A 27,072-nucleotide genomic window follows, 5' to 3' on the forward strand; every position below is an offset into this window, starting at 1 on the left:
CTCCTTGTTTCCTGTTTCAAAAATGATTCAGGTGATTGCCTCAGGAGCAACAGACTAAAGGAGCACAGTCCCCTGAAGCCTTCTACAATCCAGACGCTGGCTGTGGGCAGTCACCGTTTGTCTCCATGCAGCATCAACAAGCACGTTTCCTCCTGGTTGGGGAAGGAAACTTTTCCTTCTCGGTTCATTTGTATAAAGAAAGAGGCTGCGATACTCACATTATTGCAACCTGCTATGGCAGTGAAGAGTCTATATCTGAACAAGCTTTCACTAAATCCAATGTACAATTTCTGAGAGACAAAGGTAAATGATGTGTATGGATGTGGGGGGAAGCATTTTCATTGCACTTTTGTTATTTTGTTCACCTGGAAAAAATCAACTATTAAATTCTGCATTATTATTCCTTTAATAATCCAGGTGCTGAAGTCTACTTTTCCGTCAACTGCACAAAACTGAAGGAATACTTCTTGCCAGCTATGAGGAATTTTGACCGTATTTATTTTAATTTCCCCCATTGTGGAAAAAAGGCTGGAATAAAAAAGAACAGGGAGCTTCTTGCTAAGTTTTTCTGCAGGTGAGACAAAGCAAGGCTGTGTACTTTGTCCTGTTACATATGTGTGTGTGTGTGCGTGCCTTTGTTTTGTTCTACCATAGAAACCTTAAGATACAAATGTTGAGAAGTTAGAGAGCTACCTTTTGATCTTCCCAACAGGCTTATCTTTATTATTCTTAAGAGTTTTGTACAAAGAGCTGCAGGATTGTATGGGCAAAGGAAATATAAATTGAGGATGTATGTGGCTTTGGTTCTTGATGCTGGTATCCCTGTATGCAACTATTTCGTCCACCTCCAGTAGCAAAGATTTTTGTGCAAAACAATGTTTTGGAAGTCTCTTGAAAAGACTACTCTGGAGCTGTTTTTCCTTTCCTTAAAAAAAAGTTCTGAAAAGAACAGAAGTGAAGTGAGGTTAGCCCCATAATTATTCATTTTTCTTCTTCAAGAACACTTCACATTTTTCACTTCCCTGTAATTATTAAAAACAATATAATAAATGGATTTCTTGAAAACAACTAAAAAACCCCTGACAACTTGCTGCATTAGCTGCAAGGCAATGCTGCCCCTCTTTTTTTATTTATTTCAGCTGTGCAGATGTTTTGGCAGAGAAAGGAGATATCCATGTGGCACTTTGCAGAGGACAAGGAGGAACCCCTGCAGACCAGCCAGTGCGTGAGTGGCACAACAGTTGGCAAGTTGTGGCGATGGCGGCAGAAGCAGGATTTCTCTTGAGTGGCATTGAGCCATTTAATATCAAAGATGTTGGTGGATATAAATGTACTGGCTACAGGTAAGGTGCGGTTGATCCTATCCCAGGTGCCGTCTTGGATGTTGCCCAAGAAAGTGCCTTATTACCAAATGCTCCTACGTATCTCTTTTGGGAAGCATCATGCAAATTCTGTGGATGAGAACTGCACATACAGGATTTATTTCTTATAAAACTTATATGTCCCATATTTAAATCTCTATTATCTGTAGCAGAAAAGATTTATGATCCTGTTGGTTTTTAGGCATTTGTGGGGGCAAGTTTATTGAAGGAACAGATTAAATTTCCAGTAAAATCCTATACAAATTTTGGGAATAATCAGATCTATAATGCCTTCCTTAACTGAATTCTTTCTGTATATGTGGGACTACAGCTCCTTTGTCTCACAAAGATTGTTCTTCTAGCTGTTGACACCTTTCAGCATGAATCTTCCCTGGTGTTTCAGCCAGCCCAACATTTACCTTCTGGATTTTGGATTCCATCTTAATTTGCTTTCAGTTGGTTCAGCTAATTGTACAAATGAAAGGCAACTGAATTCATTTGCCTCCAGACCTTTCTGCTTTCTTTGTAGGAATCAGGATAAATCTTTCCACATGGAAGGCGCTGTGAATCACATATTCACCCGTAGTGTGCCATTTCTGCATTCTCAACCTTTGGTTTGCAAAGTGGAGCTGGAAGGAAAACTAGTGCCCTGCGAAATTCCACAGATATTCCTAGATAAGATAAAGAGGTATGCAGCAGAATTTCCAGATCCTTTGAGTATGATCTCTGCATAATGTAATCAATCCCTTGGCTGATGAGTGTGCTCTTAAATGGAACATTTAAGGGGTGTGTGTGTCTTCATTTCCTTTAATGTCCAGATGCCTTTTGTACTGACATCTGAGAAACTAGGATAATACCAACGAATAGGCTAAAAATTGTAACACTCTTTCACATTTACTGCTCCATCCATAATTTGCTGTTTTTGAAGATAAAACATTTGAGGTTAGTGGCTTGCCTTGTTTAATACTTCTGTTTTCCTAATATTTTTATAATCTGAATTAGGAACTACTTAGATATTAATTCAAAGCATCCTGTGAGAACTATAAATGAAAAACTAATTGATGACCTCGGCAGATCCTTCACAGTTCAGAAGACGAATTCTTCATTTCCCTTGGTATTCAAAGACTGTTCTGCTTCTCCTTCATCAGATGCCTTTTGGATGGTTCCTGTTGCCAAAAATCACCCCGAAATTAAATCTGTGGCTTCTAAAAGTGACACAGGAACTGATGAGGATCGTGATTTGAGTTGGACCTTAGGACAATATTACCTTCGACCTTCCCTGTTGATTTTTCTCCGTTCTATTATAAAGCAGAGAGACCTTTCTCCTCGGACTTTGCTGGCCCTCAGTGGACTGGCTTTTAGAAAATGTAAAATTTCTGTTCATGATCCTCCGATTTTTCACGAGGCCATCTTCGTCTGCGCAGTTAAGAAAGATGTAGAAGATGCACATCTCCTGACTGAAAGCCTCATAGATACATTAAACTCTTTACTCCGATCAGCGGATGTTAAGTTGGACTCTCTGAACCAAGAGCCAGAAAACAGTCAACAGAATACCTTTTCATCTTCTTCAGAATCATTTCTACACAACCCAAAATACGCTGTGACTGTAAGCTGCCAGGGTTTTGATTCTGGCCCAAAGGAGTTTCGTGTCGGGACAATAAGTACCATTCCGTGGCAACCTTCAAGCGTTAATCAACACATTGTTTGCATTTCTTTGAACCTCGATCTTCTGGCAATGTGCGTATGTGGCATTTCGGACTGGCGGATGCTCTGGACTTCAGACGAGCGTTTTGCAAACCAGTTTTTTGGTGGCCTTTTAGGCGTTTTCCAGAACTTTTCCCTCTACCCACCAACCTACGTTCACGACATCAGCTTCTGGGTTCCAGATGCAGAAACATTCCATGAAATCCAGTTTCATATCATTGCCAGGCGTGTGTCTCTGGACACGGTTGTGTCTATCCGGCTGCTTGACCGTTTTCGGCACCCGGGGGAGACACACACCAGCCTGTGCTACAGGCTCACTTACCAGTCTTGCGACAAAGCGCTCGGTCGCCCCCAGGCGGCTGCCATGCAGATGGAGCTTAGGGAAGAACTGCAGCGTTCCCTCCGGGTGGTTGTTAGGTAGGAGGACCCGGAGGAGAACTTGGCAGGGTCGGTGTTGGCAAAAGAGGAGGAGGAGGAGGAAGAGGAGTTGGATGTGATTTTCGCCTTGAGTTATTTATCAAAACAGTAAAGCTGGAATTTAAATAAAATAAAGGACAATAATTTTCCTGAAGGGTAGAATTTATTTATTTAAATTTGTTTGTTTTATTTAACCAAGCAGCTCTGCTGCATTAAGAAAAAAAATGCATCACCTATATAAAACCTTGCAGCAATAACATTCTTTGCCCTGCAATAAATAGGGTGCAGCAGTGGAGAAAACCAATCTTGGGTGAGGCAGTTTACTTTAGGGGAGGGAGGGAACGTTCAGGACGCAAATGAGATTGGAGCTCTTCCCATTAGGCCCTACTGCCCCGCCTATGGCGACTTCGTGCTTTTCCACGCGTCGCCCTACAAAAAGCGCAGCGCCAGCCCGCCGCAGGAGCAGACGTGGGAGAAAAAAGAGCTGCGCCTGCGCTGTGCCCACACTGAAGATGGCGGCGGCCGGCGCCGCGTCCCTGCGTTGAGCGCCACGAGCCCGGCCGCCTGCCCACACTCGGCATGGCTGCCAAGGGGGCCCGGCAGCGGCCTCGGTGGGGCGGCGGGGATTCGGCGGCGCCTGCCCGGCACCGAGACGAGGGGCCGCCGCCGGCCGCCGAGGAGAACAGAGCCGAGTAGGGGCCGAGAGCGAGGAAGGGTGGCCTGGTTTCTGCCCCACCGGGCCCTCCGGGGGGCTGGACTACAACTCCCATCACCCCCCAGGATCTTCGATCTTCTATTAGAAGATTTGAAGATACTGAGGAGTGATGGGAGTTGTAGTCCTCTCCCCGGCTGGGGGTCCAGGCTTTGGAAGGGGAGGGGCCTTTCGTGTGTTGTTAATGGGCGAGAGAATTATGGGCTAGCCTGGAGGAGTAAATGGGGGAAGGGGAGGTAGTGGCAGAAAGGAGGACCCCCCCCATTTGGGGTGAGGGAGGGAGGAGGAGAAATGGGCTTGTGCCTCTTTAATTCAAATCTAATCCATGCAGTTTAGGGTGTCCACCCTAGTAGCCACATCAGCAGCAGGAAAGGTAACTTAAAACTTCTCCCATCCAGTAATCGTAATTTTGCAAAAATACTAGGTCCCTTTAACCAGGTTCTCCTACAGGGCGAGGATTTGGTCTTTATAGATCAGACCAGTTTTAAACGTTGATGCAGGTAGTATTTGATCGATTTGGAACAGGGCTCTCCAAAGCTGGCAACTTTCTAAGACTTGTGGACTTCAACTCCCAGAATTCCCCAGCCAGCATGATGGGGATATCTGGATTATGGCTGGCTGGGGAACTCTGGGAGTTGAAGTCCAACAGTCACCAACTTTGGAGACCCCCGATTTAAAATAAGCTCTCTGTAGGCATTTAAGTAAAGAATAAATGAGGTTCGGGTCCAAGAGAGCATTTTCATCCCATGCTTGTCCTTGTATGCCTTAAATGCCCCAATCTGGCCCTCCGATTCTCTCATCGGCCTTTCTGAATGCTCCATTGTATCCAAAAGCCAGAATAGCTGTGCAAGCAGCGCCCTTTTCCCCCTGTCATTTCTCTCCTTGCTCTCCATCCTCCATTCACACAGTTAATAACAACCGCTTTGCTTTTCTCTTAGGTCCTCGGGCACCAAAGCAGGTCACGTCTGGGCTCCTGAAGGATCAACGGCTTTCAAGTGTCTAATCTCAGCCAGGTTCTGCGCAGCTCTGCTAAGTAACATCTCCGACTGTGATGAAACCTTCAACTACTGGGAACCTGTGAGTGTCTTATTAGCTTGCAGAAGAGTGAATGGTTCATCCGACTCTTTAATCACTTGCTGGATTTAAAAGCCTCAGCTGAACCCTTTGAAATGAGGTCAGGCGTCCTGTAGAGATTAGTTTCTTAGGGCAATCGTCAGGGTACCAAACGCCTCCATTTCCTTCTTGATGACTGACAGGTATCCCAAGGGTGCTTTTCCAAAAGGTGACTGGACTTTCTTGGGGTTTTGTTTTTCTTTGAACATGTTTCACATCTCATCCCAAAAGCTCCTTCAGTTCTTGGATGAGAAGCGAAATGTTTTCAAAGAAAGAAAACGAAACAAGAAAGTCCAGTTGGCTTTTGGGGGTGGGGGTGGGGAACATCTTGGATGCTTGATCTCCATAGACACTTTGACAGGCACCGGCTGAGTGCTTATTATTCTTCCTTGTATGCCTACATGTTGTAGAAAGCAAAACGTTGGACACTTTTTGTGGTGCGTTTCTTTTTCAGATGCACTACCTCGTCTATGGCAAAGGATTCCAGACGTGGGAATATTCGCCTGTTTATGCCATTCGCTCCTATGCGTACCTGTGGCTCCATGCTCTGCCAGCCCTGTTCCACGCTAGAGTTCTCCAGACAAACAAGGTAACGCGGCCACATTGGCTTCATCTTTGGAATGGGATGGAATGAGATTTCCATTCAGTTTGCCAGAAACCGGAAGTAAATGGTTGTTTCCTCAATCGCAGTCACATGACCCCAGGATGCTGCAAATGGTCATAAATGGGGACAAGTCGCTGAGCACCCAAAATGCAGGTCATAAATCCCTTTTCAATGTCCATTGTAATTTTGAATGGTCGCTGAGCGAGGACGAGCTGTGTGGATTAACATTTCTTTCTTAAACCTCCTCTGTCTTAAGTCTGCTGTCTCTGAGATTCCTTCTTTTGCTGTTCTTGGCCAGCAGGCAGAGCTCTTTCCCCGTTTTTTATGTGGTGTGTTGTGGGCATCTGTGCTTTGCCTCTTTGGGGAGCTTGCGGCTCCCAGGTTGTGGCTTTATTGGCAACTCCGCCATGCCCAGGCTGGAGGAGGGAGGGAGGGAGGCAGCTCTGAGGCCTGCCGTTCTGCTCTTCTGCGACATGACATACTTAACCCAGGTCTCGTCGAATCACAGTTTAGTCAACCTGACATATTGAATGGCAAACTGGATCGAATTGGGGGGGGGGAAAAACCGCTGGCAAGTTTATCACTCTGCATGTTGTGTGAACACAACCGCCGTCTGTTCCTAGAAGTTATGTAACGAGCTGTTCTTCCTAGGTTCTCATCTTCTACTTCCTGCGCTGCCTTTTGGCCTTCCTGAGTTGTGTTTGCGAGCTTTATTTTTATAAGTGAGTATCGGCGAGGGCCTCCTCGGTTATCTTTGTGCACTGTGTGGCTGTCAGAGGTGCATTTCTCAATCTGCTGCATAACGGTTAAAGCAAAGTACTGCTGCAAAAATGTTGGTTCCTAGGATTCTCCAATCTTGATGGGCTTCCTGCAGACGTTTCATTTCCACATCACCCATATCTGAAGGAGCAGAATTTGTTGGCAAAACAGCCAGCGAACTCCATTGCCCCATGCGCTGATGATGTCATCTGGCCTGGTAACGAGACGTCTGCCAGAAAAATCCCAAGTTTCAGAGAATACACAATAGTTCAGCTTGAGCTACATATATTCTTGGCTGTGGTGACAAAACCCTGGGATGTGTTTTAGGATATCCATGTCTTCTCAGCCACACCAAAAGACTGAATCAGTTAAAAAACTTTAAAAGCTATAGTTTTTTGTATTGTTTTATCCAGGTTATTGAATGGTAGAATACCATTTTTTTAAAAAAAAATGCATTGCGATATTAGAAGAATTGGGCACAGCCATAGCTGCTATCCCATAGAATATTGTTTCTCTGCTTCTTTGAGGCTGAGGAATGGCTGATGTCCAGCGGGAATTTTAGGAAAGGAGTGAAGGGCTCAAGATAGCAAGTGCTTCAGAAGCACGGAACAGAATCACAGAGTTGTAAGGGACCTTGAAGGTCTTCTAGTCCAACCCCCTGCTCAAGCAGGAGACCCCACACCATTCCAGACAAGTGTTTGTCCAGTCTCCTCTTAAAAAAAACCAGTGATGCAACACCCACAAAGTCTGAGGGCAAGCTGTTCCACTGGTTAACTGTGCTCACTGTTAGGAAGTTTCTCCTTAATTCCAGGTTTCTTCTCTCCTTGATTAGTTTTCGTCCATATGTTCCTTGTCCTGCCTTCAGGTGCTTTGGAAAATAAGTTGACACCCCACCCACCCCCTTCTGTGTGGCAGCCCCTTACTTTAGGGTTAGCTTAGCTTACTTTTAGATCACTGGGATACTTTGCTCACTTTTACTCTGTTCCACTTCCACCCTGGAGTCTTCCACAAGCAGCAGGCTTGTTTTACCACTGAGCTACAAATATAGCTGCTTGTACAGAAGGCGTGGCCTGCCTCTTCCTAGGCTGGCAGATCTCAGCTAGGTAAGCCATCCTTTAAGTGCTTGGCCCCACCTCACACAGGCTCCGATTCTCTTCTCTGTTTCCCAGGGCTGTGTGCAAGAAATTTGGGCTTCACGTGAGCAGACTTATGCTGGCTTTCTTGATCCTTAGTACCGGGATGTTCTGTTCAGCCCCAGGTAAGCTAAGAAAGGAGTCGGGCGGGGACCGATTCTGCCGTTCGATTAAGCGCATCTAGTTTTCAACTTACCATCACCTAACCAGGGCTGGAAAATTCTTTGTTAAGCAGTGCAATCATTAAGCGAGGCATCGCGAGACCGCACCCAGTTTTACAACCTGTTTTGCCACGGTTGTTAAGTGAATCACTGCAGTTGCTAAGCAAGACGCAATTGTGATTTGTAATCTTCCCCGCCGTCTTCCCCCACTGACTTTGCTTATTCGGGGGCTGGCTAGCGAGGTTGCAAATGGCGATCACGTGACCCCGGATCCTGCAGCGATTATCACTGTGAGCCAGTTGACAAACCCCTGGATTGCAATCATGGGGATGCTGCAACAGTCAGGAGTGTGAGGACTATCTGTAAGGAAATGTTGAGGGGCCTTTGGTTTTGAAGACAGAGGGAGATGTACCGACAGCCGCTGATTCTCTGCAGATTCGAGAAGGGAAGACGGAGCCCTAATTCTTGAAGCCCGCTCTGTTTGCACACAGATTGATCTAGGGAGATTCCCCGTCATCAGGTCACAGCTGTCCCTAAGATGCTTTTTTCACGAGGCAACTGGACTTTGTTGTTTTTTCTTTGAAGACGTTTCCCTTCTCGTCCAAGAAGCTTCCTCAGCTCTGACTGGATGGTGGGCAGTGGAAGGATTTATACTCCTTGCAGACCAGCTGGTCATTTGCGTTTTTTCAGAGTCGTTGAGGCCACTTGGAGGTTTATCCGTGTCCTCAAGGTCATCTGAATAGTGTGTGGGGAGCCTTCTTGGAACCGTTGAAAGGACTGTAGACTGAAGATAGGGGGCATCGTATCCCTCCTCCTCTGTTGAGGAGCAAAACATCTTAAAAAAACAAACTAACCCGAGAAAGTCCAGTTGCCTCAAGTGAAAAAGCATCTTTGGCACACAGAATTATGTGCTGAGTAAAATCCCTCTTCTGGGTTGCCTGCTCCTGGTATCCACTGCGCTCCGTCCTGAGAAGGTCCTATCCCGTCATGGCAGACGTGCCCAGGTGGCTTTCCAGATGCCAGTCTCTCCCTCCTGCCTCTTCTTCTTTTCAGCCTTCCTTCCCAGCAGCTTCTGCATGTATTGCACCATCGTAGCAATGACAGGCTGGTACATGGACCGAACCTCCTTGGCAGTGCTGGGCGTGGCCGCCGGAGCCATCCTGGGCTGGCCGTTCAGTGCAGCCCTTGGGTAAGTGGGAGCCAGAAGGGCAGATGATGGAAATGTTCAGGATGACAGGCTGGGAAGAGCGGCATCCAGAGACCGTGTTTCTCCACCTTGGTCAACATCATCAGTGCAAACCCCACCCCCTTTTGTCACTGATGATGTTACCTAGTTGGGTCTTGAAACGTCTACAGGAAAACCTCAGCACCAGGGACCCTGCTATTTAACCCTGAGTACAAATATGGCAGGCCGTGAGCGGCAGCATCCAGAGACCGTGTTTCTCAACCTGGATGACTTTAAGGTGGGGTGGACTTCAGCTGTGCTGTCTGGGGAATTTTGGGAATTGAAGTCCACCCATCTGAAAGTTGACAGGGTGGAAACTTTGGGAACTGGGATTGAAGGGGGCTTCCCAAACACCATCTTTCTAACTAGGTAATATCAGCAGTGCTAGAAGAGAGCAGGGTTTGCTGAGTGGAGGACAAGACAAAACAGAAGAGGAGGAGAATTGTAGAGTCCTTGGTGCTCTCTGAGCTTGGTTGTTTTCTTGCACACGTTTCTTTACCTAACTAGGTAACATCATCAGCGCTAGAAGGGAGGAGGGTTTGGAGTGGAGGAGGAGGAGGAGGAGGAGGAGGAGGAAGAAGGTTGCGGGGTCCTTGGTGCTCTCTTGGCTGCGTTCTTACAGACATTTCATCACCCAACTAGGTAACATCAGTACCAGAAGGGTTTGCTCCATAGATGCACTCGTGGCTGGCTCTGTCTGTGCTGGTGGGAATCACCTTGGTGCCTCCTTGGTTAGGCTGTTGGTTGCTGTTTGATTGTTTGTCTGAGTTGGTAATTCCTTGATTGGGCTGTTAGGTATTCCGTTGAGCTAAAATAGTTTCCCGCACCTTCACTAATCCATCCCCCGGTCTTCCTTTGGGCAGCCTCCCAATTGCCTTCGACTTGCTGGTCCTGAAAAGACGGTGGAAGAGCTTCCTGCAGTGGTCTTTGGTGTCTCTGCTGGTGTTTCTGGTGAGTCTCCCAAATTGTGGGGGAGCAGTCGGGGTGGGGCGAGAAGGGAGGCCCTCTGCCCCCTGCTTTTGTGGGCTTCTGCAACACGTCCTTCACTAAGCTAACTCCTGCACTTTCCAAACTGGGGAATCCAAGCGCTGGCCCAACGTGGTCCAAAGTGCAGGACAAAGTTCTGAATGGTGGCTTGTTTCTCAACGAAGGTGCCCATGGTGGCCATCGACAGCTACCACTACGGGAAGCTGGTGGTAGCCCCTCTGAACATCCTCTTGTACAACGTCTTCACCCCACATGGGCCAGACCTTTACGGTGAGTCTACCTGCGGGCAGGAGAAAATGTTTGGGGATGCTGGTGGGCTGGTCACATGGTCTTCCTTCCCCCTCCCCGGGTTTTTGGCTCTGGCACCAGGCTTTCTTCCCCCAGGGAAATAAAACTTTGCTTGTCAGAAGTCAGCTGTGGTTACAGAAGGTGATCACATCTCTCTCTCTCTCTCTCTCTCTCTCTCTCTCTCTCTCTCTCTCTCTCACACACACACACACACACACACACACACACACACACACACACGTGCACTCCTGGCTGGGATAGATCCTCCAGAGAGCTCCTGACCTTTTTCTCCCTTCCTTCCTTCCGGCAGGCACGGAGCCCTGGTCCTTCTACTTCATCAATGGCTTCCTGAACTTCAACGTGGCCTTCATCCTGGCCTTGCTGGCCTTGCCGTTAACCGGCCTGATGGAGAGCCTCCTGCAGAAGTTTCGTGGTGAGCCCCGTAGACCTCAACAGCTGGGTAGTGGGGAGAGTCCCCAGGCAGACTCACCCAGGATCTGTCACTGCCTCCAAAGGTGAAGTGTCTCCAGCTTGGGTGGCCTGCTCTGACCAAGCCTTCCAAGCACAGAGGACCTGCTTCAGGAAACAGGCCGTCCCCTCCTTCCCAAAAGCATTTTGAACATCCTGAGATAATTCCGAAGGGTTGGAACAGCCCCTCTCGAACCCAAAACCCCTACCTCCAGTTTTGAAGCCCTTTTTGTGCTCTCTTGATCAGTCACATTTGGGGGGGGGGGCGATGCATTTGGATGGATGGATGTGTGAAAGGAAGCATGGGGGACCTCTGGCAGACTGTCAAGGCAGGGACTCCCTTTGATCAGTCACAGCGTCCCTGGTCAGGCTGTTCCAGAGTCCTTAAGACAAACAAGGTCCAAATTATATTAACTAGGTTAACATAGTTCACGGCAACCAGTGACTATCAGTGCCCACATTCTACTTAGGCCAGTGTTTCTCAACCTCAGGGACTTTTAAGAGGTATGGACTTGCAACTCCCAGAAATCCCCAGCTCCACCTCTTGCAGTCTCTGAGCTTGAGAAATATTGGCTTGGGCGGCATTCCTGGTCCCAGGAAGACTAGCTCCTACTTCCTTGTTCTTTCCGCCACTGACCTTATTCCGGCCTGTCCCTTCTTCCAGTCCAAAACCTCGGCCGCCCCTACTGGCTGACGCTTTCTCCCATGTACGTCTGGATCCTGATTTTCTTCAGCCAGCCCCACAAAGAGGAGAGGTTTCTGTACCCCATCTACCCCCTGATTTGTCTCTGTGGAGCAGTGGGGCTCTCGGCCCTCCAGGTGCGTTTTGGGGGCAGGAGCGACGCGGGGCAGGGGGCAAGAGAGGAGGGAGGGAGGGAGGGAGGGTTAGGGTTTCTCCCGGTGGGCCTTACTCTTGAGCAAGGGGCTCCTAACTTGGCAACCTAAAGACTTGTGGACTTCAGTTTTGAAACCAGGGGGGCTGAGACAGCCCCCCCCCCCGCACACACACCTTTTACGAAGCTGCCAGGAGCAGAATAAAGTAACTTTTGCCCCGTTTTACAACCGTTCTTGCCACAGTCGTTAAGTGAATCACCGCAGGTTAAGTTAGTAACACGGTTGTAAAGTGAATCCGGCTTCCCCATTGACTTTGCTCGTCAGAAGGTCGCCAAGTGACCCCCGGGACGTTTGCAATGGTCGTAAACCTGAGCCAAAGACCAAGCGTCTGGATTTTGATCACGTGACCATGGGGAATGCTGCAGGTCGTAATCTGGAAAAGGGTCATAAATCCCGTTTTTCCAGCGATGTAACTTTGTAAGCCAGGGACTGCTTGCATGGCTGCTGTCTTGGTAGGTCTTCGATCGTCCTCGGGACATCTTCCTTCATACTGTTGCTCACCTTCCTCCTTTCCAAAGGCCAATGGGGCTCATGTTTTCTCTCCCCTCCTCCAGAAATGCTACCACTTCATCTTCCAACGGTATCGCCTGGAGCATTACACCGTCTCCTCCAACTGGCTGGCGCTGGGCACGGTCCTGGTCTTCGGCCTGCTCTCCTTCTCTCGTTCGGTGGCTTTATTCAGAGGTTGGTTCAGGCAAGGCAAGGAGGGATCCCCCTTCTTTAACCACACAGAGCAATTAACCAGTAGATCTTCTGCAGGGATCGGCTCACCTTCCCCGTGCCCCACCCTTATCCCCCACAGAGATCTACCAGATTACAATCAGGCTGGTGGGGTGGGGGGGGGGTGTTAGGCATTGATCCATCATTCAGCAATGACGATTCACTAGGAGTTTGTCTAATGTGGCTTTCTCCCTGTAGGTTCTAGGGGGCAGGGAGGAACCTGACTCCCCCAAAACTTCCAAGCTACATTGTGTCCATAATTTGGGGGGGGTGTCTTATCATAGATGGGGGCAGCCTTGGTCATCTGAAGTTGCTGGACTTCAACTCCCAGAATCGGCCTAGCCCTCAAGTTTGAGCAACGGCTTCAGAATTCTGGCTGGTGAATTCTGGAAGTTGAAGTCCAGCCATCTTAAAAGGCGAAAAAACCTGGGTGAGGACACACAGTCAGCTCTTCCCCAGATGTGGTGACAGTATCTCGCCAGACTCCTCAGCCTTTGGAGAATTCTGAGACTTGCCGCCTGAACACATCTGGTTGGAGAAACGTCTGAGGGGGACACTGGCTAATTTTCAAAGGGTTGCCGATTTTGGCTGACTTTTCTCCTCTTTCACCCCCCCCCCCATTTGCTGTTTTTGCTGCCCAGGTTACCACGGGCCTCTAGACCTTTATCCGGAGTTCCACAGAATTGCCACAGACCCCACAATCCACACCGTGCCCGAAGGCAGGCCGGTCCACGTCTGTGTCGGGAAGGAGTGGTACCGGTTTCCCAGCAGCTTCGTCCTCCCAGAGAAGTAAGTTCCTGGGCCAAAATGGAGCCTGTTTCCTGTCTGGGGGGGGGCACAGGGGCACCTCTCATGCCAGCAGTAAGCAAACCTGGCCTGGGCCATGAAGCCTGGGGGAGACAGAAAGCCTCAGCATAGCAGAATAACTGAGTTGGGAGAGACTTTGGAGGCCTTCAACCCCCCCCCCTCAAGCAGGAGACCCACTTCAGCCAAATGGCTGGCCTCACTGAGAGACGAGCCGCCTCCTGGGAACGGGCTTGCTTTTTCAGGACTTTGCTCCTTTTTCAAAAAACTCTTGATTGGCCTCGATCCCTCATAAAACCAGTCAGAGTTTCAGTGGCGCCGTTATGGCCTCCATTTTGACTTTTTTGGGGAAAAAAGGTGGAGGCATCAGGCAAGGCTTCTTCCTGAGAGTGGGGCTTTCTCCTGTCGGTTCTCCCAGAGGACCTTCCCTTCCTTCTCCATCCCTTTCCCCGTGGAGAAGTCACGATTTACTTCCTTCAAAGAATTTGTCTACCGATAGTAGCTGGTTTTACGATTTTAACAATTGCAAACTCAAAACTGTCAGAAAGAGATTGGCAGGTGGAAAGGGAGAAGCCGACATTGAAAGTTTCATTTCTGAGAAAGAGCAAAAGCAGAGAGGATCAGGACGGGCGTTTTACGTAGGAATCCCCATCTTTGCTGCCGGGGTGCCTTCTTTGAGCCTCGTTGCCCGCCTGTCCTTCCCCATCAGCACCTCTGCCTGCCTCCATCTGGTGCTTGCGTCAAGTTCGAAGCACGTTTTTGCTGGTCTTGACAATTATTGCTTCTCAGCTTGCCAGTGAACTTGGGAGGGGGGGCAGGAAAGAGATCGGAACGCAGACGTCAAAAGATCAAGAAAGCAGAGCGTGAGAACCAAGGACAGTTCGCCAGGTGTCTGGCCAGACCCAGAGACACTTTCTCATAACAATATTTTTCCTCCTAATTGGGCAACGTGACCTGACCAAGAAGGAGGAGGGGGAGACCTTGACAGCTTGCTCACTAAAAGCCCCTTTAAAAGCATCTTGTCCCCCTTCATCCCGCAGCTGGCAGCTTCAGTTCATCGCCTCTGAATTCCGGGGCCAGTTGCCCAAGCCGTTTGCCAAGGGCCCGGGGGCCACCCGCCTCATTCCCACGGACATGAATGACCAGAACAGAGAGGAACCTTCCAGATACGTAAGTGGGAGCGTCTTCTTTTAACCTAGGCCTGTCTCTCGCCGCACGCCGCCCCCTCCCCCCTCTGCAGAAATGGGGCCAACGACTTGTGAATGCTCCAAGACTGGAAATTTTTCAGAAGAGATTGGACAGCCACCTGTCTGAGATGGTAGGGGGTTTCCTGCCTGATGAGCAGGGGGTTGGACTAGAAGACCTCCAAGGTCCCTTCCAACTCTGTTGTTCTGTTGCTCCGTTTGACCAGTGGCCTCTCCGTAGGTTGAGGGCACTGCAGCGAATCTGGATCACCGAATGTGACTTTCTGCGTGCTGTGGGAAGCGGCTCCTGAGAACTGGCTCCGTCTCTCCTTCAATTTTTCTCTCTCTTAACTTTGTTTTCCTATTAACCTCTCAGCTGACCTTCCCTTTAAATTGGGGGGTTGTTGCTCAAAGTTGGTTGGGGGACTGTGACTTGCGGAAGTGGAGCTGGGGTTAATCTGCAGCCTGTTCCGCTTTTGCTTTAAAGAAAAGCAAACTTCCCTTCACCTTATTTTATTTATTTATTTTTTTATTTTAATTCCATTTATATCCCGCCCTTCTCCGAAGACTCAGGGCGGCTTACAAGCTTAGCAGTAGCCTTCATTCTATGTATATGCCTGCTTATTAGGGCTTTCACACACACCCAAGCGGCATTATTACAAAGTCAGCTTAATTGCCCCCAACAATCTGGGTCCTCATTTTACCTACCTCGGAAGGATGGAAGGCTGAGTCAACCTTGAGCCTGGTGGGTCTCGAACCTGCACTAATTGCAGGCAGCTGGTGTTACTTAAGGAGGCATTAGCCCACTGCTCCACCTTGAGCGTTTTCTGCTGGTGGTGACTTGCTGGCTAACAGAGAAAGAAAAAGAAAAGTTTTTTTGAGCTTCCCTCCCTCCCAGGAGCAGGGCTGCTTTTCTGCAGGGATTCCTGAAAAACAGCTGCTGGAATTCTCCCCAGCTGCACCAACAGAGGTTTCCAGCTGCATCAACAGAAGAGACTGTTCATAGTTCAGGATTGAACTGTGGGGTCCTTGGTGCTCTCTGAGCTTGGTGGTTTCCTTGCAGACATTTCACTACCCAGTAAGGCTAGGAAGATGCCGTTTCTACCCCAAGGGTGCTTTTTCCAAAAGGTCACTGGACTTCCTTGGGTTTTTTTCTTTGAAAATGTTTCACTTCCTCATCCAAGAAGCTTCTTCAGTTTAATTTTTAATTTTTATTTATTTATTTTAATTCCATTTATATCCCGCCCTTCTCTGAAGACTCAGGGCGGCTTTACAAACTTAGCAGTAGCCTTCATTCTATGTATATGCCTGCTTATTAGGGCTTTCACACACACCCCAAGCGGCATTATTACAAAGTCAGCTTATTGCCCCCAACAATCTGGGTCCTCATTTTACCTACCTGGGAAGGATGGAAGGCTGAGTCAACCTTGAGCCTGGTGGGACGCGAACCTGCACTAATTGCAGGCAGCTGGTGTTACTTAAGGAGGCATTAGCCCACTGCTCCACCAAGGCACTAATTCATTCTTCGGGTGATGTTTCTAGCACTGATGATGGTACCTAGTTGGGTCATGAAATGTCTGCAAGAAAATGACCGAGCTCAGGAGCACCGGGGACCTCACAAGCCTCCTCCTCTTCCTCTCCACAAACCCCTCTCACTTCTAAGACTGATGATGTTAGCTAGTTGGGTCATGGAACGTCTGCAAGAAAACAACAAAGCTCAGAGAGGACCAAGGACCCCGCAGATCTCCTCCTCCTCCCCTCCCCTCTTCAGACATTCCTTCTAACACTGATGAGGTTACCTAGTTGGGTCAGGAAACGTCTGCAAGAAAACGGTCTTGCGGCTCTCCCTCTTGCCTGGCTGGGCTCAGCTGCCCCGGCGGTTTTGCCGAGAGGGGCCGCCCAGGAGCCTGGCTGAAGCGGAGAGAGCCTCCCGTCACCCGTGCCCTTTCCTCCCACAGTTTGACCTTTCCAAATGCCACTACCTGGTGGACCTGGACAGCCCCGACGAAGCGCCCCGGGAGCCCAGGTACGCGGCTAACAGGGAGGAGTGGATCCCCATCGCTTACAAGCCTTTCCTGGATAGTTTAAGGTAAGAGGCCGAGGCAGGCCTGGTGCGGAGCGCCTCGGATGCCCGTCCGGGTGGTTGGATGGTGTCATGTCAGAGCAGCTGCCTCCGTTAAGCCGAGACGGGTTGCTCTCCCCGGAAGAGATCCGGGCTGTGGCTCATCAGCACTTCAGCCTCCCCCCACCCACCCTTCCCTGCCAAGTACGTTTCTGGGGGCTGAGGTTCACTCCACCCCTTTTCATCCAGGTTGGGGGATGGGCTGGAAGACCTCCAAGGTCCCTCCCGACCCTGCATGCGTCTTTAGTTGGTCTTCTCCCCCGTGCTCGGGGAAATAGAGGAACTGCCAGCCATCTGTGAAGGGGGCCCTGGGAAAAAGGAAGAGGTGAAAGAGGAGGGAGAGGGTGGCTCGGAGGGGGCAGCCCCTTCCTCTCCGCTCCCACCCTGACGGGGGGGGGGGCGGCGGCAGCAGCCTTCCCCGCAGCGTCTGGGTTCCCTGCTCCTGCGAGGGGACGGGCAAAAGCGCAGCTGCTGGAGAACGGCTTCTCTCTGAGGGAAGAAAGGCTAATTGCGGGATGAGGGGGTGGAGACGGGAAGAGGCAGGGTGAGAATTCCCCTGGGGGGGGGAGAGAGAGCAGCGGGAGGGAGGCTGGTAGAGTCTGTCACATGGGAGGAAGACAGGAAAAGCCAGTTGAATTCCCCCAACCCCAGGGGGGGGGGAACCTGTACCAAGAGAGAGCTTCCTCTTTGCCTCACCCGTCCTTGCCTCAGAGGGGCCGATGGCTAGGAAGGAAGGAAGGAGAGATGAGAGAAGGAAGAAAAATGAAGGAAGGGAAAGAAAGGCAGGGGGGAGGGAAGGAAAGGGAAACAGGCAGGCAGAAAGGGCGAACGCTCCCCTCCCTCAACGCCCCAGCGTGGCTCTTTGTCCTTCTGGCAAGGGCTGCTCAGCTCCTTGGGGGGGGGAGGGGGGAGCGGATCCCTCCACCCGCTGGATTCCTGCTGGCTGAGCCGGGAGCTTCTGGGACAGCCGAGTCTCTGGCTGACGTCATCGAGAGCCACTAAGGCAACTCTGATAAATGCTGCTTTAATTAAATTAGCCATCGTCTAATTACGGTGCCCAGCTTGCAGCTCCGTCTGGGGCCCCTGATGCCGGCGTTGGCCGAGCGCCCGGAGTCTGCGGCAGGAAAGCCCGGGGCTCCCCGTTGGGGTCCGGCTGCCCCCCTCCCTTCCCCCAGTGCTTCCAAGGCAGGGGCCGAGCAGCCCTCCTGCACCTCGAGGCCCTGGCCACCTTCCCCCAAAGGGCTGGGCAGACTCCCCAGAAGCCTCTCCCTTTCTTTCCTCGGGCCAGCGTGGAGCCCCAGACTTGGGTGGCGGGGCGAGGGACGGCCTTCCGGGTGAGGTGCACGTGGGGACTCCGTAGAAAGAGTCGCAGGGCAGAGCCAAAGCAAGCGGCACCGGTGGAATTAAATTTCAGTTCCGTGGAAATGCGGCTGCCGTGATTTCTTTCCAGCTGTTTCATCATCTTCCCTGTCACGTTAGAATATCATTTGGGGGCCCCTGAAGGCCGGGGTCTCCGGCCTTGGCCACTTTAAGACTTGTGGACTTCAACTCCCAGAATTCCCCAGCTGGAAGGGATCCCGTCCGAGGTCGCTCAGGCGTGGTGGATGTTTAAACCTCCTTGTCTTCTTCTAGGTCCTCGCGGTTGTTCCGCGCTTTCTACATTCCTTTCCTCTCCGACCAACAGACGAAGTACATGAACTACACCATCCTGAAGCCTCGTCGGGCAAAACTCGGCCGGAAAAAACCTGGGACCTAAAGGCTGAAGAAGATTCGAAGCCAGAGACTCCCAGCTTCCTCTTCGGGTTTCGGCATCCTCTCCCCAGTTTTGCAAGTCTGGCCTGAGAGAGCCTGGAAGGAAGGAGAAAAACAGAAAATCCTGCTGTGTTTGTGACCGTTTCCCATTTTCCGAGTGGCTGTTTGGCAAGAGACGGAGGAGATCTGACGGTTCCTTTTCAGAAACACCCCCAGGAAAATATTAACAAGGTGCTCTTAATCTGGCTTAAGGAAGCCCAAGGAGAAGGCTGGATTCCCGGCTGCAGAGCGGGGCAGAGCTGGACGGGGCTGCTGTCATTTCCAAAGACCCCACAACCTCCGCTCCCCCCCCACCTGCCCCGGAGCAAATGCCTTTATCCGATGTTTTGAGAGGCCTTGCGAGGTCGCCGCTAAATGTCTACCAGGAAGAACAAGGCTCCGGATGTCTCTTTGATTGTGGGCAGAGGGAAAGGGGTCTTCGCCTCAGTCTGAGCCGAAATAATTTGCACTTTCGAAAATTGTGCTATTCAACTAAATGTCACTTGTGTGACTGATGTTCTCTTTTTCCAAAGCGCCACCGTCTTTCTTGCCCGCTCCTTCCCCAAAAGCACCCTTTTAGGATTTTCCTTCGGACTCTTCGCCGGGTTCTGGATCCGTCAAGAAACATCTGAATTGGCTGTGTTTCTGGATTGGGGGAGGGGGCCATCCAGTGCTGATTGTCCTCCCCACTGTTGGCTGTGAAATACCGTTTCATGCTGTCCCAGCCCGAGCCGGGTCTGTAACTTGTGTTGATTAAAAAGGAAATTGGCCTTTCCGTCCCATGTGTAGCCTTTCCCCCCCCACCCCCAGGAGCCAGAGAGAGAATTGGCCCCTATTAACAGAAAGTTACGGTAATAATTGCAGTCAGGCTAGTCGCTCGTTTGGCCGGCAGCTGAGCGGAGTTGGCGCAACCGGTCCTGGGTGGCTTCTCATTCTTGCTTGCTGCCAGTCACAAGGTCTCATTCCCACATGCGGAAAGACAAGCCTTCTAACAGGCAAAGCTGTTTTTGCCAGCAAGAGGTTGGCACGTGCCAACGGATTTGCGGTTGGATCTACCAGATCGATATGGTGCCGGGTGGGAGAACACGCGACGTGGTCTCTCCAGGACCAAGGTAGGGCAGGGAAGCATTAAGGCGGAAAGAGTAGGATCAAAAGTTGTGTAGCGAGAGAATGCGGCAGCTTCTTCCTTCGCGTTGAACCCAGGTTAGGCTCCTAAACAAGTCATTGGATCAGAGTTTCTCAGCACTGGCAACTTGAAGCCGTGGGGGCTTCAGCTCCCAGAATTAGTTGGCTGGGGAACCGGGAGTTGAAGCCCACACAGCTTCAAGTTGCCAAGGTTGAGAAACTCGTGCCTAGCTGATCTAACGGAGGTGGTGGAAAAAATGGGCCACAATCTGCGATCTGTTTCTTCCCTCCCTCCCTCCCTCCCTGGGGAACTCTGGGAGTTGAAGTCTGCACATTTTCAAATGGTGGAGTTGCCCGCTGCTCTTCTGCTCCCTGCACCTCACCCCATTCTCTTTGCGTTAAATCTTTTCCTGCCTCAAACAATAATTGGCAACCTTTTTTTGCTGCAAACAATTCTTGGCAACTTTTCTTGCTGTGAAACATGCTTTGTATAAGAGATATCGGGGATCAGGTTCACCTAAAAAGCTTGGGCTAAATTCTGGGGTCTCTTCCCTGCTCCCGCCACCTCCCACTCCCCCAAAGTGGCTTTTTGGGCCTACCAGGCAACCAACCAGCTGTGGGCAGAGGGTGGGTGGCTGTGGGGCTGGAAGTCACCACATCTTGAACTGATCTTCTAGCGGCTGGAGTGACCCAGCTGGCTTATGCGAGGGCAGCGTGAATCGCATCATCCCGAAGCCCCAAACTATTCTTGGATTTAACAAAATTGCTGCTATGATCCAGAATTTTTTCCCCATCCTTTTTGGCTCTAGTTCTTGACTGCAAATGGTTGGACCTCTGCACCTTCTGAAAATAGACAATTGTCTTCCACAGCTGCTTGAACGGTTCCGCCAACGCACTTGGAACGCTGGTTCCTCAGTGGCTGCCAAGATGGGCATCAGCTGATTTTGTTGGTTTCCCATCAACATCTGACCGCGCACCAGGCAAAAGCAGGCTTAGCCCCTTGCCAAGACATCTTAGCTCCCCAACAGTTCCTCTCCGGGGTCAAAGCCCGGTCCTCTTGCCAGCAGCTTTTCCAGCGCCTCTAGGGATGGTGCTGACTCCGTCAAGAAGACAGCTCAGATGCTTCAAACGCTCCCTGGGGGATTTCAGCCAGGGCTGTCCAACATAAACAGTGTGCAAATTTTATTAAAGGTGGCAGGCCCACAGCCAAGTGCATTAACCACCCAACAATCCACCACTAGGCAGCTAAATATGGGAAAAATTATCTCTCAGTGCTCTGTCACTGGAAGTTTTTACGAAGAGACTGAACAGCTATTCGTCTGGAATGGGACTTGGGTCTCCTGCTTGAGCGGGGGGCTGGACTAGAAGACCTCCAAGGTCCCTTCTAGCTCTGATATTCTGAGGCTGGAAAACAGATGACTTATCCTCTAGAGCACAAGTGAATTTGCGCAGGGTAGTCCTTTTCTGCAAACAAAACATTCCTAACCACCTCGTGTGCAAATCTTCCTAATGTACCAAGGTGGAGTTCTCTAACAGCTTAAGAAAGCCGCCTCTAAGCCCTTCATACACAAACCACAAGATCTGGACTCCATGGCTGGGTTCCAGCAAGCAGCAGAACCATCAAGAAAACAAGCTCAAGCCAAAATAATAATAATATAATAAAGGTTAAGTACTGGAGAAATGCTAACAGCTTGTTCAGAACAGCAAATATTGATGGATTAATCTCCAGTGTTTCCCCCATGTTCTCAGCTTTCAAAGGCGGGTTTCTGGCAGAGGTGACCAAAATCCTTTGTAAGGATGGACTGGAGAAAGTTGAGGGCAGAGATGGAGCTGCTTAGGCGAATAGAACCTCAAGTTAATAACACTCGATGATAAGTTAGGCTCCTGGGTGTGACTTAAAGGGCACCCTTGGACCCAGAGAGTCTTACGTGGCGTCGTCCGTCCAGGACTATCTTCTGGAGAGCCCACTGGCCAATATGGACATCCCGGAGGTCATGGGAGATGCTCCGAAGCCTTGAAGAGACGCCTCACCACAAAGACCCCCCTGTGCTGTGGAGCTACCGTACCTGGGAGTTTGACTTTCTCCCACACGGACAAGAGGGGACTGTTTCAGCTTAGAAGACATACCTGCTGAAGGTTCTTCTCACCCATCGTTCTGGTTTTCAGAAGGTCCACTTTGTTGTTTGCTTTCCGATTCTCCGGGGCTACTTGTTGAAGCGTGGGGGCTTGGCTTCTCGTTTTGCTCTTTTTGCCACAGGGGCTTCGGGCCTTTGGGGCCAGCAAAAGTCCTGCTTGCAGCACCGTACGGTCTGGCGTTCCTCAACCTCGGCAACTTTGAGATGTGTGGACTTCCAACTCCCAGAATTCCAGCAGTCCACAAAGCACATTGCCTTTGCAGCTGAAGGGGGAAAGGCTGTGAACGTGTGAATGCTTCGGACAGTGCAAGGTTTCCTCTTCCTTCCTGGGTTGAAGGAAAGCTGGCCCTGCAGCTACCTGGCACGGGAGAAAGCGGCTTCTTCAGGGGGGGCAGGAAGGGCATGCCGGAAAATGGAGGATCCCCTGGCACGAATCCTGAGCAAAGAGAGCGCTGGAGAGAAGACCTGGCACGCTCCAGGGGCTCTTCTCCCCCACTCCACCCCTGCTTACCACTTCTCTCCATTCTTTCCAACCCCCCTGGAGAAGACCCCCATTTCTGTAAAGGTCCTAGCTGAACGCCCTCTTCCATGCCCTCCCCAATCAAAGGAAACCTTGAGCACCCCGCCCCCCTCCAAGGAAGATTGCTTAAAGTAGCCCAATTTCCCCCTGTCCATGGGGCAGGGAGCGAGTCTTGGCTTGGCAAACTCCATTTTTATTTTTTAAGCCACCCTGCTGTGCACATTTTGTCACAACCCCCCCCCCCCACACCGTTGCCCCTTTTGTTTCATTTTGCTTTTCAGAACAACACCCGAGGAGGTGGTTGGGGCTCACTCCCTCCCCCCCCCCCCGTTTATCTGGGTCCTTTTCAAAAAGGGAAGCCAGCAAAACAAAAAACAAAAAAACAAACCAAAACGCCAACACCAGGAACTGGCAGGCACAGAAACAGGAATTAGAGACGGCAGAGGAAGAAAAGTGTGTGGGGGTGCACACAAACAAACACACACACACACACACACACACAGAAAGAGCTCACCCTTTCCTGTATCTCAGGCACAACCCCCCTTGGAAAATGCCTCTGCTTTTTTGTGGAGAGAGTTTTGGCCCCAGAAGGGATCCCAAGTCATTTAGGAAATCTTGAGGCGTGATGGCTTCCCTGAAAGATCCTGGGGTAACTCAGGTGCTCTGGAAGAACCTGCGCAGGGAGGGAAAAATGCCCCAATGCCGTTTTTCCCCTCAAATGTTCTCTTTCCTCCGGTTCAGAGGAGGATTCCTTTTGGGTCCTCTCAAGTGGGGAGAGCCAAAAACAGTAAGGCTTTATTTTCGGATTTTTTTTAGGGGGGGGTCATCAGCAGAGGGATCAGCACCTGTTTCAGCCCTCGCTTGATTGCACTAACTTGGGTAGCTCTTTGGGGTCCTAAAACTGTCTCCTCTCCAGGCAGCCAAGACCCTCCCTGTGCCCCCCCCAGCCTGCCTGCCTGCAGGGAAGCCCCCCCCCCAGGAGGGCTGGCAGCTGATTCCGGTTCCCTTCCAAGCTGGATGGGAAAAAGTAGCAATGGGGTGGAGGGGGGGGGAGTGGGGAAGGAAGGGAATGCATTTGGAGCACCTTGTCTGATTTCCACAAGATTGGGGGGGAGAAACCTGGTTTCCATGGCTACTGCTAAGGATGTCATTCTTGTTTGGCAGCCAGGACCCCTCCCATGCTCCAGGTCAGCTGGGGGGAGGATCTGCATGGGGGGGAGGGGAAGCAGTGGCAGCAGCCCCCAGGCCAGTCGGCTGAACTCTGCAGCTCGGATCCTGCAGAGGGCTTATGGGCTTTGCAATCCCTGGCCAATTTGCAGATGGAAGATTGAAGTTGCAAGAGACCCCTGGCTGTTCCAGGGGTGGGGTGGGGGCTCCCACCAAAATCTCAGGCCTCCTCAATTCTCCCTTTTGATCCAGCTTGATTGTCCCAGGGGAGGGCCACTTTCTGGCCCTGCAGCCAGGAAGGCGACTCATCCAGCTGGCATTGGGTGCAAATTCTGCCTCTGCTGTTAATGATCCCTGGAGGCCCCAGATGGGTTGGGCTCTGCAGCTTGAACAGGAGACCAAAGGCTGACCTTGAACTCATGACCTCAGGCCCCTCCAGGACCCCCACCCTGTGGGGATGGTATTGGAGCCCTGCCTTGGCACGCAGAGTGGCAGGCAGGATGAGATTAATGAATAATTCACACTAATCAACTTGTGATTGCCTTTCCTGTGCAGGGCGGGGAGGGGGAGAGGATGGCAGCCCCCCCCAATTCTGTGTGATTGTGGGCACGCATTCAGGGTCTCCTTGGAGCCGTTGCCATGCCAACGCATCTGCTTGGGTGATTGTCACTTGTTGAAACTTTGGCTTAGCAGCAGCTGCTGCAAGAGCAGAAAAGGCACCAGGGCCGTTTGGTGCCCACCATTGGCAGAAGGAACGGGCACATCAGCCCACCCTGGCCTGAGCTTAGAGGCAGCCGCTTCACACACACACACACAGACACAGACACACACAAGTTAAGGAGGTTTTCTTACATGGGAACTTTTGGATGCCCGGAAAGTGTGCCAACGAGTGACTCCTCCAAGCTCTGATCTTGGGACCAAAACCCACAGAATTTCCCATCTTTTGCCATCGGTCCAAGTGGCACCTCTGAGCTTTGCCAGCTTCCCACCCTGATGAAACCTCACGAGAGTCCACTTCAGTACAGGATCTTTTTAACCCCCCCTCCCCGGGATAAAGGAGCAGAGGCTTCTTCTGACCGTTGGCCAACTTAGGAAGGCCGGCCGGCTCTTCTGATGCCCAGCCAGCAGTGGGGCAGCTGCCTGCAGACAAAGGGAAGGCCACCTCTGGCCAAATCCACATGTTGTTGTGCCAATTCACACAACCCTACCCAGCTGCCCATAGCTTGCAGCTGAAGTGTGTCCTTTCTGTTCAGGGATTATAGTTTAGATGCTGGTGTGTGTGTGTGTGTGTGTGTGTGTGTGTGTGTGTATGCACGCACACTGGTTTACCTATCGCACAAAACCACAATCCAGAGCCTTCTCAAAATAGGTGAAGCCTATTATAAGCTTGGAAGGTATGTTCTTGGTACATATTTTTCTTTTTCCCTTCTTTTATCTTTCTGCACTTCTATTTTTCTCTCTTTTTCCTCTTTTTTTTCTTATTTGATGTTAGTTTTTCCGGGCATGTTTTACTAAATTGAATAAAACTATTAGGCGAAACTGACAACAGCCAGGCGGTGACTTCATGCAGTGTGAGAACTCAGCCATTGGCTGTCGCTAAGCTTCCTTTCCACACTCGGCCTATTTCTATGTGTGTGTGTGTGTGTGCGTGTGTGTCTAAAAGAGTCAGTCTTGACAGCCTGAACAAGTTCTCTACATTTTTGGAAGTGTTTGCCTTTGCTTTCTTCCTGGGGTTGAGACACACACACACACACACACACACACAGAGATGGCTTGGTGCCTAAGGGAGGATGAAAACTCACAAGGCTTCTGCTTTCCAGCCTAGACTTTCACCCGGTGTGTTTCAACCTTGGCAGCTTTTAAGATGTGCTCAGCTCCCAGAATTCCCCATTTTAAGTAACCCTATCACAAAAGCCTGTGCAACCCACTGCTGTGTGTTTTTAAAAATGGAGGGGGAAAAAATCCCACACGGATTATAAAACATTTACAGGACATCTAGAGCTTTTCCAACTTTGGCAACTTTTAAGTAGGGTGGGCTTCAACTCCCAGAATTCCACAGCCAAATCGCGGGAATTCTGCAAGTTGAAGTCCAACCCTCTTAAAAGTCGCCCAAGTTGGAAAAAGCTGTACATCCAACTGACTCTTGGTCATTTATTCTATTTCATAGTTCCGAAGAGACACAAGAGGTTGCTAAATACATCTTAAAATGCCTCTTCTGATGAATTGGCTCAGCATCTTAACCTGTGGAATCAATTTGCCATCTCAGAATAACCAGCAGGCTGAATTTCTACCCTCAAGGAAAAGAGAGAGAACGAAAACCCCAGCGTTATTTCCCACGGCACCATGCAAAGCAACTTGTTTGCGCTCTGTATTACTCGGGCTATAAAATAGTCCTCGGGAAAGAAATCAAAATTGATGAGGGATAAATAGCAGAGGGAAGCGCTGTGTTTGGGCTGGATGAAGGCGGCCATCTGCTCTCGGTAATCTAAATCTGTAGTATCAAAGGGGAAGAACGAAGAAGAGGTGGCAATTTAAGGCTACCTGCTTTTGGGGGTGATAGCCGAAGTCTGTCCCGCACGGTTGATTTCTGATAAAAAATAATAATAAAGAACTATTTATGGTTCCTTTTTATTCTGCATGGGTCAAACTACGCCAAAACTCCATCAAGCTTTGAAGAACTACAGCAGCCCTCAGGACGGCAAACTTGGCAAGGAGAACTGAAGAGGAACAACAGGAAGCACTAAGTATACAGGTAATCCTCGTTTAGTGACCACAATTGGAACGGGCAACTTGGACGTGAAGCCAAGTGATGGCTAAGTGAGCCAAAAGCTGTGTTTACGATGGTTAGCTTTCCTTTGCTTTTACAGACCTGCAAAGATCATGAAGGGGAGGATTGGTTGCTAAGCTAATTTTTCATAACTGCGAACAGTCGCTAAACAAGGATTACTTGGATATTTAGCCTAGACTAGAGGCAGTTGTGGGGAGATGTGACATGTCTTTAAAAAAACTGACCAGTGGCCAAGTGGAAGACAGGCCAGATTTCTTCAGAGCTGTTCCCCAAGAGAGTCCAGGAATCCATTACAAGGAAGTTGATTTTGGTTGGCTGGATTCCTGCATTGTCAGGAGTTGGATGACCAACCCTTTTAGAAAATCAGACCCCTTTTTTAAAAACATGACGGCACTCCCGGCTCTGAAAAGAAATCTTGAACATTTGCACCTGCTCGCGAGAACTCTCGAGCCCTGCTGGCACAGTGGCTAGAATGCAGGTTTGCAGGCTGACTTTGCCGACTGCCAGGAGTTCGATTCTCACTGGCTCAAGGTTGACTCAGCCCTTTCCCAGGTCGGTAAAAGCCTGGATTGTTGGGGGCCAAATATGTCGACTCTGTAAACGGCTTAGAGGGCTGTAAAGCACTGTGAAGCGGTATATAAGTCTAAGTGCTATTGCTGTTGCTTCCCAAGTCAGAATCTTAATCCACCACAACGATGGGCCTATCCAGCTATCCAGGGAGGCACCTGGGATCAATCTGGGGACCTGCTGCTTCGGCTGCTGGACCTTCAATTTATAACCACGCCGGCCATTGTGAGCGGCTTCCTGAAGATCTGCAAGACAGGCCGCCAGTCCCGCCGCCCAAAAACAGGAGCTGATGTCACAGAGCTCACCAAAAATTAAAAAAAAAG

General features: G+C 50.3%; 1 protein-coding gene across 4 annotated transcripts; it reads left to right on the forward strand.

Moving 5' to 3' along the window:
• The first annotated feature begins 80 nt into the window (after positions 1–80).
• LOC308671640 (alpha-1,2-mannosyltransferase ALG9) lies at positions 81–19,222 on the forward strand. Of its 4 annotated transcripts, XM_081333995.1 has the most exons (18): positions 81–303; positions 418–574; positions 1,140–1,343; positions 1,891–2,049; positions 5,133–5,271; positions 5,762–5,896; positions 6,563–6,633; positions 7,840–7,928; positions 9,018–9,153; positions 10,053–10,140; positions 10,341–10,446; positions 10,775–10,897; positions 11,597–11,751; positions 12,381–12,510; positions 13,188–13,335; positions 14,391–14,520; positions 16,493–16,623; positions 18,289–19,222. In XM_081333995.1, exons 1-18 carry the CDS (start codon positions 126–128, stop codon positions 18,410–18,412), a joined length of 2,403 nt encoding a protein of 800 aa, XP_081190121.1. In that variant the 5' UTR covers positions 81–125; the 3' UTR covers positions 18,413–19,222. The 4 variants fall into 4 exon arrangements, with proteins under 4 accessions (XP_081190121.1, XP_081190118.1, XP_081190119.1 ...); XM_081333994.1 differs by lacking the exons at positions 81–303; positions 418–574; positions 1,140–1,343; positions 1,891–2,049 and adding exons at positions 3,999–4,174; positions 4,526–4,567; XM_081333993.1 differs by lacking the exons at positions 81–303; positions 418–574; positions 1,140–1,343; positions 1,891–2,049 and adding an exon at positions 3,956–4,174.
• Positions 19,223–27,072: the final 7,850 nt, after the last annotated feature.

This window comes from Vipera berus (assembly GCF_964194415.1).
Source record: "Vipera berus genome assembly, chromosome: 8".
Classification (NCBI taxonomy): Eukaryota; Metazoa; Chordata; class Lepidosauria; order Squamata; family Viperidae; genus Vipera; species Vipera berus.